This window comes from Podarcis melisellensis, assembly GCF_964234715.1.
Source record: "Podarcis melisellensis genome assembly, chromosome: 5".
NCBI classification, from domain to species: domain Eukaryota; kingdom Metazoa; phylum Chordata; class Lepidosauria; order Squamata; family Lacertidae; genus Podarcis; species Podarcis melisellensis.
In genome coordinates, this window is record NC_138537.1 from 97,315,806 (window position 1) to 97,337,838 (window position 22,033).

Sequence of the window (22,033 nt, forward strand, 5' to 3'; positions counted from 1 at the left end):
CGCCGGGATGCCGGGCGAGGGCGGCGGCGGCTGGAGCGTGTCGTTCGCCGGCTGCGGGTTCCTGGGCGTCTACCACGTCGGCGCGGCCAGCTGCCTGCAGGAGAGAGCCCCGCACCTCATCCGCGACGCCCGCCAGGTGTGCGGGGCCTCGGCCGGAGCCCTGACCGGAGCCGTCCTCGTCGGAGGCGGGTCGCTGGGTACGAGCGAAGGAAGCGCGCCTGCTCACCGCTAGTCTCAGGGCCCTCATTGCTGGGCTTTTCTCTCGCAATTATTATTATTTTGTAATTTTATTCATATTTTATAATAATATTATTTTTATTATAGCCAGTCGTACGAGCAGGGAGAACAACCTGGGAATTGCAATAATCGCAGCAAAAGCTTTTTTTAAATTAAAGAACGGACGAGCGGCCGCGAGCTGCATCCCGTAGCTTAATGCAAGGTTTGCTTTTTGTTTGCACCGGACCTACGGAGTGGTTATTTCCATTACGATTTATGTATCCGATTCATTAGGCGCTTTTATGTTGCCCGTGGCGACCCAGAGTGGCTTCCAACTCAACCAGCCCCTGGAGGGCGTGGGCGAGGGATACACTTTATTCAGTTTATTAGGCGCTTTTATCTTGCCCAGGGGCGACCCAAAGTGGCTTGCAGCTCAAAGAAACGGACCCTGGAGGGTGTTCACCCTGAATATGGAGAAGGGGTGTGTTTGTTTGTGTTTGTGTGTTGTTTGTTTGTGGTTGAGGCTGTTGAAAGGGGAGCAAGGCTGCAAATGTCGGAATGAAAGTGCCCAGAATCTTGATCTAGGGTCCGAAGCTCAACTCAGGCCCTAATAATGAGGGAGAGAGTAACTCTGAATATATGGTGAGGTGCTTGTGCAGCACAGTCTTAGACAGGTGGGACTCAGCCATGTCTTCCTTTAATACAGGATTGAGCCCAAATGCCTCTCATTAGAAATCAAACACTGACTTCTAATGGTGGGAAAAGTTATGCCTTTTTGTCCTCTATTAACGGAGTCATTGGGCAGTGGCGCGGTTAATTTCATTGTACAAAGGTTGTACATTGACAATAAAGGTATTATTATTTTCCCTCTTGAATTGGCAGGCTGCCCTTTGTACCTCAGTTTTCAAACGTTTCGGAAGTCAAAAGGTCTTCCAGAACTGATTACGTTTGAAAACCGAGGTACAAATAGTGAAGTCAGCTATGCACCTGCAAGCAGATAAAACGCCTGCTAATTTCTCATCAGATTTCCATTTTAGCAAAGTTTTCCAGCTAGACTTCCAGGATTTCCCTGCTCTGTACTCAATCCTTTTTTCCCTCACTCGCGCAGCGGGTGTCTGTCTGGGAAACCTATCACAGTAACATACTATGACCAAGCCATTGACCATAACCAGTGATTAAGCTGACCAAGCTTGCCACAAGATTATAGGGTAGGGTGGGAACCAATATAGATGTTGATGAGAAATGATATAGAATCAGTGACCAGTCGTTAAGAGAGTATATATTGGTGTGTACATATGAGGCTATCTACTGCTTAGGTTAGGGATAGGGAATCTTTGGCCTCCAGATATTGCTAGAATAAAACTCATCATCCCTAGCCATTGACAGTGCTTTGGCTGATGACAGTTGAAGTCCAACAACATCTGGAAAGCCATAGATTTCCCATAGGTTTGACTAAGGGCCAAACACTTGTGACACTTAATGCAATATTAGAAACTTCCATTTATTTTTAAAAAAGGTTTGTGTGATTTTCATCTCGGCCATAGGGAGGGGAAGTTTAATCCTTCCCATAATCCCAACATCAATCAGTACCACTACCACTCCACAGTATTGTTATTAGTTTGTAGTCCTTGTAGACTGAAGGAACATCTCCACCCCCATCACTCTGCCCGGACATGGAGGTCCAGCTCCAAGGGCCTTCTGATGGTTCCCTTACTGCGAGAAGCAAAGTTACAGGGAACCAGACAGAAGGCCATCTTGGTAGTGGCATCCGCCCTGTAGAATAGATGTCAAAGAGATCAACTATATCACTTTCCGAAGATAGGAAATATATAGGGAAGCTTGTTCATGCTTAATGGTATATCTGCAAACCACAATAGCCGGAACACATTGGATATTGGTTAGTTCTTATACTCACCAAACTAAAGATACCAAAGATCCTGAAGGAAATGAAAGTTCTTCTTATTCTTCAGTTGAGAACACACCTGTTGGCAAATATAATTAGCTTTATTGTTGAATAATTTAACATGGCAGTTCTTACCTGCTTAAAAGAATTATGAAGATGAGCATTTGTCTATGTATAGCCTGTACAGGCTGTTCCCTGCTGTTTTTTTTAAATTTTGTGTGTAAATGTATTTCAGTATAATTGGTTAAAATACAGAACAGCTCAAAGTGTTAGTACAAAGCTTCTTTATTTACTCGTTACTCTGTTTGCTCCTCTCACAAGAGGGGAAAAACCTGATATACCAGAAGGAATATGAAATCCTAATATTTACCAAGTGGAGTTATGCTGTTGTTTGAGGTTCTGGTCACTCTTAGGGCTTCCTATCCTGCCTCAGATGGAAGTCGCTGTCAGCTTTTGTTAGTTGTCTTTCACTCCCAACATCCAATATTTATTTCAAAGTGTGTAAGTCACATTGATTTTAAATGACGCAATACTGGAGCCTAATTTAGTTAGCTTTAACTTGATTTATCCAAAGCATCTCCTTCCTTGGTGTAGAGTTTAGAGTGTTGCAGTCAATACTTAGGTTACCTTTAAAGTGCTTTTCTCTTTAGTCTATGCCCAGTAACGCATGGCACAGGTTACAAGTCGGGGTGGATTGATGTACGTGTATTTATGAGTATTTCATTTAGTATAAGTCTAGACATTGATTAGGAAAATACTGATACACCAGCTAACCCAAATGTGTGGACAAATATTTGTGGATAACACAAATGGAACTGATACATTTTCTTTCAAAGTTGTATTTTGTGCAGTGTTAACAAGCTACTGCAACTATGTACATAATTAAATAACCACAACACTTCTCACAACAGTTCTCACTTTGACTGGTTTGCCATGGAGCTCCTCCTGTAATCTGCAGAATTTTGGGACATGTTTGAGAGAGCACACTTGGTTCACATTGAGTCCTGGCTTCACTGCTGCTCTGCCTGGACTGATACTGCACCCTTAGAGCTCATCCCAAATACCCTATATACCTTACTATATAGATCTGACAAAAAGATCTGCCCACTTAATCAGAGCACCTTTTTATCCCATTAACATTTTAAACCAATTAACTGATTTAAATATTGTAGCCTAATTGTGATAGTACCAGGAGAACTGTATTTAGTACTTGTATGTCCATCATTCCACATTATTCTTACTCATTTGAAATAGGACAGGCGTGGCAGACTTCAAGCTTCTGAGCTTTGCTTTGTTTTTACAAGAACCCCAAGGTTTATCGACCAGAGCCAACTGCAAAACAGTGGCATGAGGGGTTGGTGGGCAGGTGTATACTTGGAAGTAAGGAATTAATTTCACACTCGGCCTAGAAACCAGTTTTCAGTACTGAGCTGACAGTCTTTTCATCCAAAATTCAATTCCCAGCTTCACTCCAAAGCTTTGGGTTTCAGCAGCCTAAATTTTTTGGGGTGTGGGGTGCGTGTGGGAAAAGCCTTTTTCATCTTACTAATATTATATATTTATAGCCCTCCTTTTCCTTTGAGGGCTTACATGTAAAGACAAGAATCACTAAAAACATAAAAAAACAACAAAACATTAATAGAATCAAACTATATACATATATAAAAACTGCTTAAAACATACCAGTATTTACAATAAAAGCAGCATGGCACAAGTTCTTCCATTAAAAGCAGTCAGTTCCCAAAAGCCTTTTGGAACAAGGTCTTCATCTGTTGGCGGAAGACAGCAAGGAGGCAGTCAGCCTAGATTCTCTAGGAAGGGAGTTCTAGAGTCTGGGAGCAGCCACCAAGGAGGCCCTCTCCTGTGTCCCCACCAAGCATGGCTGTAAGAGTGGCAGGACCAGGAGAAGGGCCTCTCCTGAAGATCTCAAAACCCGGGCAGGTTCATACGGTCTTCCAGATAGATTGCACCTAAGCTGTGTAGGGCTTTATAGGTCATAACCAGGACTTTCCAGGTACAATTCAAAGTGCCTGGTAGCCAGTGGAGCTCTTCTGACAAGGGAGTCAAAATATGTGCCCTGTAACCAGCCCTGGTCAGCAGTCTGACTGTAGCTCTTTGAGTCTGTTGAGGTTTCTGAGTGCTGTTCAAAGGCAGCCCTATGTTACAGTAATATTTATTAAAATATTAAAAGTCAATTCCTTCCCTCTTGTGCTGTCTCCTGACATGAAATGGCATAATAGCATTTTTGTGAGTTGTAGCATGCTGAATTGTGTGTGAAAATCTTAGTTAAGTACCTTAGAGGATTAAACTCTTATCCGTTGAAATGTTGCCTTCACTTTTTAATTAGTGTTCCATTTAACTGAAAGAACATCCTTTCTCAGCGACTAAATATAAACATATGCATATTAGAAAACCTGCTTTGAGCTAAATTAGGTTTTATAGTTTGGGGAAGAGTGTTCAAATTTAGAGCTAAGCATTCCGAAGGACCTGTTCTCCACATTTTATTTTTTATTTGAATTTTCCTGCATTAGTCAAGAAGTTGTGTGGGCAGATTCTCTTTCACTGTATTTTCCATTGCTAAGTAACACTTATAATGGTCTCCCACATTTAGCTAGATTTTTCTTTGCATCAGATGGCATGAGAAAAACTCAGCAGCACCAGGAAGAAAGACTTGGTTGCTTATTGCATAGTGCAAAGAATTTGATTAGTACCTCCACCTTTCAAGGGGGAAAGTCCATGGCCTTTAGTTGAGAGCAAACTATTAAACTGTTAAAATAACTTGTATGGCCCAACCATTTAGATGCACAGGTGACAAGTAAACAGTTTTCAAGCACTGTGTTCAAAACACAGGGAAATACAACCATGGGAAGGTGTACATTTAATTACTGGTAAAAACCGCACCCCCAGCACTGCTTCCTAATGCCACCCACTTTCCTTACCCCCAAGTAGGAAAGCAGCTGGTAGAAGTGATTGGTTTTTTATGGCTTACTGGGAAAGGATCAAGTACACATTCTGTCACTGTTCTGATAAATTGTGCACCTTTTATGGCATTTTGATGATAGATATAGATAGACAGACAGATAGTTTGGTGCTTAATGGCTGCAGTGCTATACACCAGGGATTTGGAAAGTGGCTCTTTATATACCTTTGGGCTACAGCTCCCATCATCTCTGACCATTGGCCAATGTAGGTGGGGCATTGTAGGAACTCCAACAACACCAGGAGTTCCCCATGCCAGGAAGTTAGTCCTTTTGAGCTCAGTTACAGATAGGTAGCCGTGTTGGTCTGCCATAGTCAAAACAAAAAAAATTCCTTCCAGTAGCACCTTAAAGACCAAGGGTTGGTCTTTAAGGTGCTACTGGAAGGAATTTTTTTTGTTTTGACTTTTGAGCTCAGTGAGGCTGACTGCTGAGTAGGATTGCATAGCTTGGTAAAATGTACATGTCAATTAAATTTCACCACCAATATCAAAATTAGTATTTATTTTTTTGCATTATGAAATATAAATTCTATGCAAATCTACATTATAATCCAACTTTCACTGATTGGTAAAAAATGTAATAACTTATTATTTAATTAATCATATTCTGTCTGTATTGACCCGCTTCAAGATGTTTCAGCTCTTTCTGTGCCCTGCATTAGTAGGTCAAATTCCTCTTGGAAAGCTGAATTTAACTTCCTTTCTGGACATGAAATTGATGAGCAAAAGATAAAAAGCAGCCCTCATAAACTGGTAGTAGTAGTAGTTCATTTGCTGTCTTTTGATTGGGTGAGAAAAATAAGCTGAGACTCAGCTGACATGTGGGACGATTAGTCCTCTCCCCTGTAGAGAAGGTTACTGCAGGACATTAACCTATTCCATTTATTGGGCAGCTCTTGGGGAGAGAGAGAGAGAGAGGGAAACCTCTGCTAATGCCTTTAGATTATCAAAGTACCAGCAATGGCTGATCTAAAATACAATATTTAGAAAATAGTTTGGGAGTGTACTCTTTTCAGAATAGTTACACAAGTCCTTGGGCAGATAGCAGAGTTTGTTTAATTTGGAAAAGTATTATCTCTTCTAATGAAATGCTGTTATTAAAATGTATTTTCAGGCCACCTATGGCAAATAAATAAATCAGTGAATGATAAAGTTACCTAACATACCTTTAGTGTGTCATGGCCCCATATTCTTTTTTTCCTTATTTACTTATTATTAGAGTTTGGATGCTTGCCAGTTGACTGGTCAAATAATGTCAATTGACTGGTAAATTCATTGAGGTCAGATATTCCCTGACAGCTATGATGCTGTTGACATTTGAAGAACTGGCCTGCTGTCACAACTTAGCATAACTACATTTCAGAATCTATTTTTTAATAGTTGAAATGACTTTGATTTTTTGTTTGTTTTAAACTTGTAACTTCAGGCTGACCCTGTCAAAGATAGAAACTATCTGGGAAATTGTTCACTCACCTAATACAGATAAAAGTTTTAATAATTTGTTTTTTGAAAGGTTATAGCTTGTGCTCTGAACTCATCCTGGGCTTCAAAGGCACACCATGGTCAAGACCCCATGGCACATTCTGATCACATTTTTTTTTTTTTTTTGTGACCCCTGACATCTGTTTTAACCAGTTTGGTTTCCACAATTACATGCAGTAATGTATCTTTCAGCTGAAGCTTGTGCAGATGTTCTGGGTCTAGCCAGAGAAGCAAGAAAGCGAAATCTTGGCCCTCTTCATCCTTCCTTTAACGTGATGAAGATTATCAGGGATGGACTTTGCAAAAATCTTCCTGAAAACACTCATCAGTTGATATCAGGGAAACTTTCCATTTCACTTACCAGAGTGTCTGATGGCAAAAATGTGATGGTATCCAACTTTAATTCCAAAGAAGAAGTCATACAGGTATATTCTCATTTTAACCATCTTAATAATGTTCAGAATATTTCACATTTGTCTCAACCTTATTTTTAATTTGTTTCCTCATATTCCTTTTTAGAACATTTGAAAATGGCTGTGTTAGAGCTTTACTTTGGGGAAATGTTCCTGTTAGAAATGCAGTATGCAACTAACCTTTCTTTTCTTTTTGACAGGCTTTGCTTTGTAGTTCATTTGTGCCTATATATTGTGGCCTCATCCCACCTTCGTTTAGAGGGGTGGTAAGTAGCTGCTCATTCTTCCATACTATAAACCAGCATGAGAAGGATGATGATGATGATAGAAAAGGTGGGAAGATGTAAATCTTGCCATTCTGATGTCTTCTTTGCTGTGTGTCCTTCATATACATGGCAAAAACATAGTTCCAGGACAGCTTCATGTGAGAGATAAGAGATTGAAATGCTGTCTTTACAAAATTAGCATTACAATGTAATGTAACAGTTGTTTTAAGGAAACCAGATATTAATTCTTTAAAAATAAAATCTATTTGGGGCTTTTGTTTTTATTCTTCTTGTGCATCAATTTGAAGATGGAAGAACTAAGGAAATAGGATGCCTCTATTGGCACACAATAGGGTGGCGCTGTGGGTTAAACCACAGAGCCTAGGACTTGCCGATCAGAAGGTCGGTGGTTCGAATCCCCGCAACGGGGTGAGCTCCCGTTGCTTGGTCCCTGCTCCTGCCAACCTAGCAGTTCAAAAGCACATCAAAGTGCAAGTAGATAAATAGGTACCACTCCAGCGGGAAGGTAAACGGCGTTTCCGTGTGCTGCTCTGGTTCGCCAGAAGCGGCTTAGTCATGCTGGCCACATGACCCGGAAGCTGTACGCCGGCTCCCTGGGCCAATAAAGCGAGATGAGCGCTGCAACCCCAGAGTCGGCCATAACTGGACCTAATGGTCAGGGGTCCCTTTACCTTTACCTATTGGCACACAAAGTATGTAGGGTGCCACATTGCATGATATTGAATGAAGCAGAAGGGTGTGCCTCCTGCCTGGCCATGTTGTCCTATTATTAGGAATCTGTGAACCATCTCTGGAAGTTCATTGTATGCAAATCTCTTTATTTGTGCACTCCATGGAGCACACATATCTGTTCATGAATATGTTACACGGTACATTTGCACATAGATTTAGCAATACAGACACACAGTAGTTTGTATCTGGGCTTTGGGCTTGTATGTGTTGGTTGAGAACTGTCTTGCAGAGTACCAGAAGAAGCGATCTTAAAGATGAGAAGCTAATTGTTATCCTCTTAATTGTTTTAAGGTCCTTTCTTAAGCAGTGTATTTCAAGGCCTTACGTAGAACTTCAGGAATCCTATTAAAGGCTGCCTGCATCTTAGTTGAAAGGAAACATGGAGATGTTGATCTTTGCTAGTGTGGTTTTGCCCTCCTACTTTAGTAATAAGAAAAGAAAAATGATTCAGGTCAAGTATGTGCACATTCCAGATGTTTAAAAAATAGTGCTGATATTCGTGTGAAAGCTTCATGTGACTTTTTTTTACTTCAAAATCAAAACTGTGAAGAATAACAGTCTGTGATTTAGTGATAATTTTTTTGAAAAGCCTGCTGATCTAGATTTTTTACAAGTCTTATATTCATCCATTTTTACTCTTTAAAAGCTGAAATTCTATATGAGGTACAAAGTAGCATATTAGACTAAATCCATGGTTCAGGTTAATCTGGTTGCTTTGCCCTCGTGGCTGGACAATTATGTTACCTAAAAGGATTTAGTTGGGTGACAAACACGAGACATGCCTGAAGGCCTACTTAATTTTATGAATTGGCTTTGCCACTCAGTATTGGCATAGAAACAAAACTATAGGAGGAAGTGTGCAGATCGTGCAGAAGCCTGCAGTTCTCACGCGCAATCCTGACATCTCCTTTTTGGGATCTTTTGACGTAGAGGCCTGGACACTCTAGAATTTGGCGCCCTGAGAGTTAACAAGGACAACAAAGATAGTTCTAAAGTAAATTTTATTGTATCAAAAGGAGAATTAGTAAATATGATAATCAGTAAACAACACACTAACAGTAGGCTAGGTTTGCAAGAGTTTGACATGAATAAAAGAGATTGAGCAGGAAAAGAGTGTGAGAGGAGACTGTTGCCTGGATGAGGGAAGAGATTGGCTGAAAGGGTGAAGGTGGTACCAGATGGAAATTGGTGCTGCCTTGCTCTAGAGAGAGAAGGGGAGGTGGGAAGAGAAGAAGAGGTAGCTTGGAGGGGTTTGCGGAGCTTCGGGAAAGTTCTTTAAGTAAGAATCTGAAGAATCGGGTGGGATACTTTTGGGTGACAATGGGTCGCGAGGGAAGGAGACTATTGTTGGTATGAGACGGCCAATGAAGAAGAAAAGGGCATAGCAAGAGGAAGAAAGAGCAGGTCTGGCTGGGAAACAGGGACCGATTGGGCTGGAAAGAGGGGGAAAGTAAGAATTTGGCCAGCTGGCTAACTTGTTAGGGAAGAGAGAAGGGGGGAGGTTCTGAGAGGCTGGGGTTTGCTATAGTGAAGGTGAAGAGGCCTCTTCAGCAACAGAAAGAGAATAGAGACAGGAAAGGAGAAGGGACAGGTAGAGTCCACGGGAACCTTCCTGTGCAGTGACGTAAGGTATCTTTGAAACCTGAAAGATTCGTACCTGTTAAGGTGAAAAGCATCACCCTTTATGCTCAAGTTGGACTTAAAAATAAAAACAAGGACTGCAAATCCTGTCTTCCTGGCTATGACCAGAGGTTAAAGTTTTTAAGTGGCACCAGTCAGGAAGAAATTGTCCTAATTGTCTGAGAGATGGCTTCTAAAATGCATTTTCATTGTGCTTTCCAAGTGAGATAGGGAAAGGAGTTCAGCACATCTTTTGAGATCTTTGGCTTATTGAAATGACTTGATTAGTAATTGTGGGGAGGGGGAGGATGTGACATTTGTGGTTATCATAAGTCATTTAACAATTCTAGGAGTTTGATGTTGTTTTATTTAACTTTATAATTACAAATGATAAAGGAGAGTGGCAGATGATTTACAGGAAAGGAGACAGCAGAGGTGTTTCCTCTCAGCTTGCTTGAAATGTGGTCTGCCTGAGTTGCTGTAATGACTGTAATGGAGGCTCTCTCCAGGCCGCTCCTAGCCAAAACCCAACAGCTTCCTTGGGTATAGGCAACCATAGCAAAACCTGGATTTTTAAGGCTGATTTGTATCAAGAGTATGCCCTTTGCTCAAACTAGGGTGAACATTGGAACCTTGGTTGGGGAAGGGGCAGGGTGAGAAGGATGTGAGCCCTATGAAACACAAAAGAGAGTTGTATATTTCCTTACCTAATGTTTTCACCAGGGCTGAATTTAGCCTCTAAGTATGGTGCATGCCAAAAGAGAGCCCATAATGTTGCAGAAGCTGCTGGGCAGCATATAATCTGGGATGTGCACCTGCACATTTTCTGACATTACTTGCGATCCCGAGGTGCACAAAGCTCTGTTGCTGTTCTGAGCAATGGCCTGTGCTGGGTCAGTACCTGCTCACATATAAGACTACCACTGAAAGGTGTGGCAAGTGGAAATACAGTGGTGCCCCGCAAGACAAATGCCTCGCAAGACGAAAAACCCGCTAGACGAAAGGGTTTTCCGTTTTTCGATGCGCTTCGCAAGACGAATTTCCCTATGGGCTTGATTCACAAGACGAAAACGTCTTGCGAGTCTTGTGATTTTTTTCGCTACCCCCTTTTTCTAAGCCGCTAATAGCCTTTAAGCCGCTAAGCCTTTAATAGCCGCTAAGCCGCTAATAGCGCTAATCCGCTAATAGGGTTGCTTCGCAAGACGAAAAAACTGTTAGACGAAGAGACTCGCGGAACGGATTATTTTCGTCTTGCGAGTCACCACTGTACTAGGCTTCCTTTCTGAAGTTGCAGAGCAAGTCAGCTAAATTTTGCTTTAAGCAAATAGATTCCTTATCTTTCTTTCTTCTTCCCTTCCCAAAGCGCTACGTTGATGGTGGAATAAGTGACAACTTACCTCAGTATGACTCAAAAAACACCATCACAATTTCACCTTTTGCTGGGGAGTGTGACATTTGTCCCAAGGGCAACTCTGCAAACTTCCATGAAATGAACTTCACCAACACCAGCATTCAGTTTAGCCTAGGGAACATCTACCGTTTAACTCAAGCACTTTTTCCTCCAGAACCCAAGGTATGTATATTCACTATTTTCTCTTACCCAGTTGCTAGTTTGTTGGCATGTATGTTCCTACCATGGAATGCTAGACAAATGCTAGACAGATATGTTCCTACCATGGAATGCTAGACAGATGCACACCTCCAAAGGTATAGTTGTGTTTAAATTTCTAATTTATTGTATATATATAAATTTATAGCCCACCTTTCCTCCTGGAAGTTCATGGTGGCATACATGGTTTTCCCACTCCACATTTAATCTAGATATTAGAGGATGACCACGCGCTACTTGAGTGCATCTTAGGGGCACTTTTAGTAAATTCATTGAGAGCAGTTCCTACTAGCAAGGAACAATGTAAATGGTGGTAACCCTCCTCAGTTTGCAATATTGGGGTGGGAGTTGAGCAATGATTGGGGCAGATTTGGTGCAGTTAAGGTTTGAGGAAGGAGGTGTGCAATGCTCTACGGTAGTGTAGAATTGTTTTCTTTCATTATGATAAAGTGCTTACTGAGCCTTTTGGTAATGTGTCAACAGAGTATTAACTGGCATGAGATGCCTTTCTGTATGTTGCTCTTTGGGAATTTTCAATATTCTCTATTTTTCTGTGAACAAGGTGATGCTTCCCCTCCCCCCCCAAAAAAATAGTCAAAAATTGGGGTTTGCCTTATACCCAGATTTATATGGTAAGTCTTGAGTGAGCTGGTGGCTCCTGGCAGCTCCTGAGTCACAGAGTGCTGGCCTCAGAGCTGGCTGGAGAGGTGAGGCAGTGCCCAGGCAAGGAGGGAGCATGGCCACAGTGTGATGCGAAGTCAGGCGCAGGTTGGAGAAAAAGCTCAACAGCTTTTTAGCCGATTTCCCACAAAACCTGAACAACTGTAAATACTGATTTCTTTATTTTGGGCTCCCAAAAGTAGGGGTTGTCTTATACATGGGGTTGTGTTATACACGAAAAAATACGGTACTTCCTCCTGTTTACTAGTTTTTTGTAACCTTATTTTCAGGTGCTAGGAGAGATCTGTGAACAAGGCTATTCGGATGCTCTTAGATATTTGAAAGAAAATGGTACGTCACTGTGATTTCAAATATATAATATGGTGAACAGAATGTCAGTCACAATGTCGTGACAGGTCTGCGCATTTTTGTATACGGACAAAAGATGCTGACTATGGTTGCTCATATCTTTGTAACATCGAGTTCAGATTGCACACTCTGTGTTGGACTGCTTTCGAACAACGTTCAGAAACTTCAGCTAGTTCAATATACAGCTGCTAATATCAGCTGGAACCCAGCATATATAGATTCTACATTGTAGATGTATAGGATCATCTTCATTGACTCCCAAACTGTTCCTGAACCCAGTTCAAACTGATTATATTCTTCTACTTATTTATTAAATTTATATACTGCCTTTCATCCATAGAGCTCAGAGCGGGTCACAGCATAAATATTTTCTCCTAAGCAGTTGGAGACTTGGATATTGGAAGGATTCTGTCTTCCCATGTGATCCTACCTATGAACGTAGCTTATTATCTGTGTTCACATGCTGCAGAAAGTGTGGTCCAGGGAAAATTCAGCAATGACTATATAGCATCTGAGGCAGTACAATTGTGACTTCAACTCTGCTTGTATAATAAAAGTTTGTGCCATGCAATGCGGACAGTGTTTTCTTTCAGAAGTGGGTGATGCTAGACTTGCCAGAGTCTTATCATTCTATCTGCTTAGTATCATGTTTTCTTGATACATGATGCAGCTGCGGTTATCATGAGCCATTTTCCCCTCAAGGACTTGGAAGACTAAGGTGACTTTTGGTTTATATAACTGTGGCCATACACTTTGGGAAATGGATAAATCTTTGTTAGAGAGTTGAGCTTGGATTTAAGTTTCTTAACTTCATTTCAGTGGGTCTACTCTAAGTATAACTTATTTGGCATGGCACAATGGCCTGAGCCTACTTAATTTCACAGAAATTACGTTGACCTTTACAATTACAATTACAGGCAACCTTGTGGTTTGTTCTTGAGATCCAGTATTTTTTTCCTGAACACACATGGCTTAGACATTCTAACTCTTACCAAAAAGATCCAGGAGCAGCTGTAGTTTTACTGTTTACTGTTTGTCAGGGGTAGGATTCCACTTTTAAGAGATTTCTAGGCTGACAGTGCTCATTTCCATCAGTTTTTCTACTCTTGCATTGCCCACTTCAGACAATATATGACCTTCTTTCTTCAATATTTGAAAGTTTATACTAGAAGACTTTTCAACTTAGGAGTAGTGCAGTCTTTATGCCCTCTTCCAACTCTGTTTTGCAATATCATGATCTTGAATACAAAAACACCATCACATTAGAAGCTGTTTTTATTCTGTCTTCCTCAGGTATACTGTATGATTCAGTTTTAGTTGACTTGGCCTTAACAAAGGAAAACCACCAGGAATGTGTTCAGACCCCAGATTATGCTGATAAAAAAACAGTTGCAGCAAATGAAGCAAAAAAAGAGATGCAAGATGAAGAAATGCTTATTGATCAGCTGCAATTAGCTGCCTGGCCATTGGATGGAACCATTTTTGAGAATCTACCTCCTAGACTCCGGAAAGGTAGAGATTTAAAGTAACCTCATTTTTATTGTAAAACTAAGTTTCATTAAATTACTCCAGTAATTAGTAATGATACTGTCAATGCATACAACATTGGGTATAGTCCAGCCAGAATTCAGCACTTGTAAATCCAACGTGATTTCAGCAGGAGAACATTTAGCACATTCTTAAATTTCTCCCATTGAAATCCATGGTACTTTAAAGTGTTTGACTTGGGCTGGATCATGACCAGTGCTTTTAACTGCATCTGTAGTGCCTTGTTTCTGTAACATAGTGAATTGTATTAACTCTGGCCAGTTATTATATACTATGACAAAAGTTTGTTTTTCAGTTTATTTTTGCTAATCATCTTTACATACTTATGCATAAAATAACTGAGAAACCTACTGTTGCTACTTATCAGCGGCATAGCATGGGTTGCTGGTGCCCGGGGTGGGCAAACCACTGATGCTGCCAGAGCGTCCCTCCCAACCAGAGCGAAGTGGGGTTGCGTTGTGCCACCTGCCCGGCCGCACAGGGGGAAGCCTGGGGCCAATGTGGCTCTTGGGCAAATCCTGCAGAGAAGAGGGCCAGGCCAGGCTGCGCTGGGGTTACCCCTTGCCAGCCTCCCTCTGCCTGAACCTGCTCTCCCTGGACTGCTCTGCCGCCTTCACCAAGCCGAGGACTGGTACAGAATCTGGCGCCTGCATGGGGGTACCTGGTTGCGCCCATCAGAATTTTGCACCCGGGGCCTCAGCCCCCCAGCCCCCATGGTACTTATGACTGGACAAATAATAAACATTCAGTACAGAAGTATCTGGGATACTGTGCAAATTGATTTAGTAAAACAGTTTAACTAAGAACTTGGGTATACAGTGGTGCCCCGCAAGACGAATGCCTCGCAAGACAAAAAACCCGCAAGACGAAAGGGTTTTTCGGTTTTTGCGACGCTTCGCTAGACGATTTTCCCTATGGGCTTGCATCGCAAGACGAAAGCCCATAGGGAAATCTCGGGGACCTCTTTTAAATGCTGGCGGTGGGGAGCAAAGCCTTCCCCCCCCCTCCGGACTTCAGAAGAGGTCCAGGAAGGCCGGCGGGGGCAAAAGGCTTTGCTCCCCACCGCCAGCATTTTAAAAGCGGTCCGGGATAGCAGGGAAGCGCTTCCCGCTATCCCGGACAGCTTTTGAAGGCAGGCGGGGGGGAGCAAAGACTTTTGCCCCCCGCCAGCCTTCAGAAGAGGTCCAGGACCTCTTCTGAAGGCTGGCGGGGGGCAAAAGTCTTTACTCCCCCCTGCCTGCCTTTCCGGGAGAGCGGAAAAGGCAGCGCTGCCTTCCCGCTCTCCCGGAAAGGCAGGGGGGGGAGCAAAGACTTTTGCCGCCCGCCCGCCTTCAGAAGAGGTCCTGGACCTCTTTTGAAGGCGGGCGGGCGGCAAAAGTCTGTCTCCCCCTGCCTGCCTTCCCGGGGGCTTTAATGCATTCCTATGGGAAACCGTGCTTCGCAAGACGAAAAACTTGCAAGACGAAAAGACTTGCGGAACGAATTAATTTCGTCTTGCGAGGCACCACTGTATATTTGTGCAACACAGAAGAGTCTTCTTTGGCCACCTTTGAATGAAAGTTATTAATGTTGGATGCTAACTAAACCTCGGTGCAGATGTGGCTTTCTGGATGCACATGGAGAAGGAGTGTACCTATCAGATAAACTCTAACAGAGCAGGTGGGGTGAGGAGGAGAGGGAATAAGCCAGGTGGACTACAGTGGTACCTTGCAAGACGAAATTAATTCGTTCTGCAAGTTTTTTTGTCTTGCGAATTTTTCGTCTTGCAAAGCACGGATACCCTGGGTATTAACGGTTTTATGAAAAAGGAAACAAACTTGCAAGACGTTTTTGTCTTGCAAAGCAAGCCCATAGGGAAATTCGTCTTGCAAAGCAACTCAAAAAACGAAAAACTCTTTCGTCTTGCGAGTTTTTCGTCTTACGAGGCATTCGTCTTGCGAGGTACCACTGTAATTTCTTTCTCTTCCTTGCTTGGCACTTGTCCCTCACTCAGCTTCCTGTCTTCCATGTTCAGAAGAGGTGGAATTTTATTCTAAGGCTGTAAGGAAAGGAAAACAAGAAAATTGCAAGGAGTGCAACTATCCAGTGAATAAGCTGTTGAATAGAAATCTTGGTTGAGTTGTGCTATGAGTGAGCAAGAAAATAAATGTTTTTTCAAAGCTTTTGAGGGCCAAAATGCATTGCTTTTTCTGAATTAAAGTTGTGGGAAAACATTTTTTTATAATACAAAAAGGTTTTGAGTGTAAAAGAGTAAAAAAATCCTGTTCTTGGAGGATCCACCGCTGCCTTTTTTTCACGAGTCTGTTCTGATTGAAAGGAAGGAAACTTAGAATAATGATTCACAGAACAGTGACACAGTGAGCAGCCACTTCTGATTGTATATCGACTGCATGAGGAATGCTAGGATAATCAGATTGTACATGAAGCAGACTTGGTGGAATTACCTGTCTCCATTAGAAGCTGACTGAACATTACTGAAATTTATACCAGCCAGATGGTGATGAATTGGCCCGTATGTATATAGGAGAGTACTAGGTGCATTTAGTTGAGTTCTGTCATGAGAAAGTCTGTTGTGGGTTATCTAGCATGATTCCAGGCAATGCTTCATCACTCTTGCAGAATCTAGAAGCCATTATGTTTATGTTCAGTTGAGATTAATGACTGTATAAATGACAGCATTGCAGGAGGCTTGTAAAGAGAAATGTGGACTCTATGCTCAGCTTTCTAAATTTCTACCAATGCGACTGATGTCCTATGTGATGCTGCCGTATACTCTGCCAGTTGAGTCAGCATATTTTGTGGCCTTAAGGTGAGTGTTAAGAATGGAAGTCTGCCCTTGTTGTACTAGTGTTTTTATATAGCACATTTTCTAAGGGCTCAAAAGCCTTACAATAATTCTTTTTTTTAAATTCATATGTATTCCAATTTTCTTATAAAAATTAAATCCTGCTAGGCAGGAAAGTATTATCCCTGCATTGCACATGGGAAGGAATGAATGAGCGGAATACTGCTGAGAGGTAACAATATATTTAGGTAACTTTTGTAGTCATGGCTAAAGTTTGATTGAACTGGAACTTCCAGGCTCACCGCTTAACCACTATATTATTCTTAAAACGATTAACTGAAAAATAGTAGATATATTTTCTTTTCCATGTGTGCTTTTTGGGTTCAGTTTCATAAACTTGGAATGTTCATGAAGCTTACTTTTAAAACCCTATATTTTAATTGGTGTGTATCTCCAGATTTAACTGAGAAACTGGCTGTGTAGGGAACTCTGTTCAAGGAGTTTGCAATGATAAAGGCCCTTTAAAACGTAGCAGTAATATTTTCAAACCTGCTGTAGAAAAAAACTAAAAATTAAACACACACGCGCTGTGGTGTAAACCACTGAGCCTAGGGCTTGCCGATCGGAAAGTCGGCGGTTTGAAACCCCGCGACGCGGTGAGCTCCTGTTGTTCAGTCCCAGCTTCTGCCAACCTAGCAGTTCAAAAGTATGTCAAAGTGCAAGTAGATAAATAGGTAAAGTGGCTTTAGTGCAAGTAGATAAATAGATAAAGTGGCTTTTGTCATGCTGGCCACATGACCCAGAAAAACTGTCTGTGGACAAACGCCGTCTCTCTCTGCCTGTAAAGCGAGATGAGCACCACAACCCCAGAGTCGTCTGTGACTGGACTTAACTGTCAGGGGTCCGTTATCTTTACCTTTTTATTGTGTTTAATTATAAACCACCCTGAGACCTGTGAGTATTGGGCAGTATATAAATTTAGTCAATAAAGCAAGCAAGCCAAATTTTAGGTGGGGCAGGTTAGCTGATGTCCATAAGAAGCATTAGTAGAATGGCTTTCTTGCCTCTCTGCCCAAAGTCCTTCACTCCCATATGGCATTTTCTCAAATCAGGGTTCTGCCTGAAACCCTATTATTTATTCCTTACAGATTAGTGGACTGGTTTCCTGATATCCCTGATGATGTACGATGGATGCAAGGTCAGCTCTGTCAAGTTGTGGGCACAGTATATTCCAAAGCAAGAAAAAGATTACTGAGTATTCCCAGGTATATCTTATGCTGCTACATGCTTCATGCTGCACATTTGTCAGGTGCAGACATAATATTTCAAATTGCTGAATCATTGTGAGTGTGCTATGGATCTATCCACTCCCTCTCAATCATTCCATGAACACCCATTCCTTCTCTTTTTGTTGGTAGCCACGGTTTAGTGTTACGTTTGCAATGAAATTAACACTGACTGTGGTTTAAAGTAGATGTGACATTAAATGTAAGCAATTCACATGCAATTGACTTTTAAAAAATCTTTTATATGGCATATGTAATCCATTTTACTCTGATTAACAGCTCTAGTATTAGTTTTTGTAAGTTGTACTTGTCCCTTGTTCTTGTGATTCACTTCTTCATTTAAACAAACTTCTCTCCCTCTGCGTCTCTTACTTTTTAATGTTTTTATCTACTTGCCTCCCTCTCACAACTTTAGCTCTCTCTCACTACATTAGCGTATCAATGCTCTGACGCTCATCTGTCTGCACTAAAAAGCTGTAGGAAATGATGCAGAACAAAAGGCAGGCCACAAGACAGCAGTCATGCAAGTTTCACTGCCTTTTTTAAAAAAATGGGGCTACTTTTTGTATAAGAAATGTGTAGTATTTGAGGCATACCCAAGAATAGTAATTGATGTGTGCATGCAAGCACTGTGAAATACAGGATTGCACACTCTTGGAATGTTACAATTACTGGTGTCTTTTCAAAACCCTCTTTCTACCCCTGTTCTCATCCATGGCTGGAGTATGTGTTAAGATGCCACCCACACCCCATTTTATCCATTAGCAAAATCTTGGAATAGGTTTAGACATTTTTGCTAAGGAAATGGTAATTTGAATAAAATCACTAAACCAGGAATGACCACAGGAAAGAATTATTTGGTTGCTTCCTCTCCCCATCCCTACCTCTCTCCTTTGCTAGCTTAAAATGAAGAGTACGTAGCAAAGAGTCGTGAATTACATAGAAAACTATTAAAGCTAATAAATAGAAACTTAAATAGCATGAATGAAATTCTAGTTAAATCAGAGTTGTTTAATTAATTGACACAGGGTAATCCTATACAGTGGTACCTTGGTTCTCAAACTTAATCCGTTCTGGAAGTCTGTTCCAAAACCAAAGTGTTCCAAAACCAAGGCACACTTTCCCATAGAAAGTAATGTAAAATGGATTAATCCATTCCAGACTTTTAAAAACAACCCCTAAAACAGCAATTGAACATGAATTTTACTATCTAACGAGACCATTGATCCATAAAGTGAAACCAATAATCAATGTACCGTACTATAAAATAAATAAGACAGTATTGTAGATGATAAAAATTAAAATTATTTTTTTTTTAACTGCACTGATGATAGTCATTGTTAGCATGGGGGGCTTTTATCCATTTCCGCAGTCATACAATCAATCAATCAGTCAATCAATCAATCAATCAATCAATCAGTAGCTGAACTGGGTTCCACGCAGTCACAAAAATAGATTAACCGAAAAAGCCTCAAAAACGCAAAATAAATAACAAAAACAAAAGCGCCAAACTTAATCCGTTCCAGAAGTCTCTTTCACTTCCAAAATGTTCAAAAACCAAGGCACAGCTTCTGGTTGGTGCAGGCGCCCCAGAAACAATAGCTGACAACTGCGTTGGATGTTCGGCTTCCAAAAAACGTTCGAAAACCAGAACACTTACTTCTGGGTTTTCGGTGTTTGGGAACCAAGTTGTTTGAGAATCTAGGTACCACTGTATCTTCACTTTTCAGTGAAGATTTTTTTTTAAACCTATTCAGTCATTTACTGCTGATTGGATGAGGATGGGGAGCATATTCCATCTTTATATATTATAAAAATCAAAAGTTGCTGAAGAGTCACTGAGATTTATTCTTCTTTTTTACAGCAAGGAAAACAGTGCATTGATTAGAAAGTGTCAGAGTGGCCCCCTGAACACGAGTCTTCACTCTTCTTACTGCCCTCCTAAAATGCCTCATTCTTCCACACACCTTGAAGAGTGGCTTTTGGATCTTCCCTACTGTGAGGACTTAGCTAAGAAAGAAGCTGCAGTGGGTATAAATGAAAGCTTGGACTCCATGCCTCCCTTTTTTATGAGCTCTGAAGAATCTGGAGTGGAAGTGGATTTTGACTCCTCCTCGGAGAAGAGTTTCCAGACTGCCTGTGAGGACTAGCTTAAGAACTGTGGGGATAGACAAAGAAATCTCAGTCTTGGAGGCATCAGTTTATCTAGCAGATTGCCAAACAGTCTTTTGGAAGACTGGCTTACACTAGATGACAAAATGCCTTTGAGGAATCTTTTGGGGAAAGAGAAATGTGCTGTTCTGGTCCGGCTTCCTGATAATGACTAAAGGATTAAGAAGACCCTAGTGCAATAGAACATGGTTTACCCAAACAAGATTTTCAGCAGGGAAAAAGTGATCCAGGTCTTCTGATTTCTATTGGGACAAAGCATTTTTAGCAAAACCACTTTGTTTTAAAGTATTTAACTTTTATAATAGTCTATTTCTTGTTTGTCTTCATATGTGGCGCTAGCACTTGAGGAAAATCAAACAGTGTGTATTCAGATGACTATGGCATATAGGAATTTTTTGGGAAGGCCTCTATAATTTTACTTGCCTTATGCATGATACTTGTGGGAATTGTTAACATCAGTTACACTCCTTATCGTAAGGCTTTATTGTTTTTCAGAAATATAGTACTTAGGAGGCATTGTGTGTTCTAACAAGTGTGGACCCCCCCCCCCCGCCCTCGCTGAGTGATTCTTTCTCTCTCGTTGGGTTGGAGAAGCCGCAGATGTAGTTCAGAATTTAATGCAATGCACATGTGCCACTCCATACCAGAGAATCCTTATGGGCTGAATTCAATCCCAATAAACAATACTTTTAACGATGTTTTACTGAAGGAATCTAATTGTAGACCATTTTCTCTTAGAGCAGGCAGTATGGTGTGGATCACTGGAAGTATCAGCTGCAGATGCCGTCAAGTCATGGGCTGAATGATTTACCTATCCAAATAGCCGAGACATTACAGTGTGATTTGTAATTAATGAAGCTTAAAAGCTTCTTATTATTTCTTGTAATCAAGCAGCACTGGAAGCTTTTGAAAACAGATTAAAATCTGAAAAATGAACTGTATATGGCTTCCCTGAAGTAATCACAGAAAACATTCTGTTCTCCGTTGCACTAAATTCAAACCATTTTAGCCCAATCTTTACTAACCAAAAATGTGCCAATATGTTTTTTCAGTTTTATTATAGGTTAGGTCTTAAGTTGCCTAACACGTGAGAGCTGACAATAGTGCTGAATCATGAATAAGCTACTTTTCAAATTGTTTTAATTTTAGAAGTACATGTGTTAAGATAAATAGCCTCTCTGAAATCTGGATACCATATTTGATAGTGATGCTTTGAGTATTCCTTACCCTCCATTATTCATCACTTTAAAGTGACAAGGATACTTATTTATGGCGCAGGATTTACATTGCATTCTCCAAATTGGTAAATGATTAAGAAATGCTGGTCCCATAGGCTGCTGATCACCCTCCCCTGGCATGGCACTTGGAGGACTGGTCTGCAGTGATGCTGTCTTAGCAGAATGGCCTAAGAGTCAATCAAATAGATTTTGGCTTTGGAGTCTATGTTAGGAATGAGGTGGCTTATATTTTGACAAAAATCAAAGCCTTCATAAGAATGGGAAGTCTTGTGTATTTATTTTAATTATTGACTATGGGCAAGTTTAATTCTGACCAAGCATTTAGCAGTCTTTCAGCTATGACTTTATACAGTGAAAACCGAAGGAAGTGCTGTTTTTAGAAAAACAACAACAAAGCTACATTTTAAATTTTTAACATTGCGAAAACTTTCTTATTTATATCCTTGCCGGTGCTATTTCATTCAAGATATAGACATAAATGAGTTATTTTGTGTGATCACTGATTGTATGCTTTATTTTAAAAATCTTGATTGCATTTCCAAAATGGGCCAGAATATTGTTCCAATCGCTAATGTTTATATAAAGCAGCAAAATAAAGAGACAAAAATGTTTTTGGTGTCTGCTGTTTATAATAGCAAACTGAATTTAAGATAATTGTGGTTGGAAGGAGGGAGCTCAAGGAATATATTGTATTGTAAAAGCAGCGGCTTCCAAATTTTGGGGGGCCTTTGCC

General features: G+C 41.0%; 1 protein-coding gene across 1 annotated transcript; it reads left to right on the top strand.

Annotated features, from left to right (window-relative positions):
• Positions 1-21,911, top strand: LOC309370231 (1-acylglycerol-3-phosphate O-acyltransferase Pnpla3-like). The gene is made up of 9 exons (XM_081911789.1): positions 1-197; positions 6,774-7,006; positions 7,195-7,260; positions 10,997-11,206; positions 12,193-12,253; positions 13,565-13,783; positions 16,496-16,628; positions 17,753-17,869; positions 19,755-21,911. Exons 1-9 carry the CDS (start codon positions 8-10, stop codon positions 20,038-20,040), a joined length of 1,515 nt encoding a protein of 504 aa, XP_081767915.1. The 5' UTR covers positions 1-7; the 3' UTR covers positions 20,041-21,911.
• The last annotated feature ends 122 nt before the right edge of the window (positions 21,912-22,033 follow it).

What these genes read in the sequence shown, in the direction of transcription:
- LOC309370231 (XM_081911789.1), top strand. Translation starts at nt 8, where the DNA reads ATGCCGGGCGAGGGCGGCGGCGGCTGGAGCGTGTCGTTCGCCGGCTGC. An exon ending in CCAAAGAAGAAGTCATACAG is followed by an intron (nt 7,007 to 7,194) that starts GTATATTCTCAT and finishes TCTTTTTGACAG; the next exon opens with GCTTTGCTTTGTAGTTCATT. An exon ending in TAGATATTTGAAAGAAAATG is followed by an intron (nt 12,254 to 13,564) that starts GTACGTCACTGT and finishes TGTCTTCCTCAG; the next exon opens with GTATACTGTATGATTCAGTT.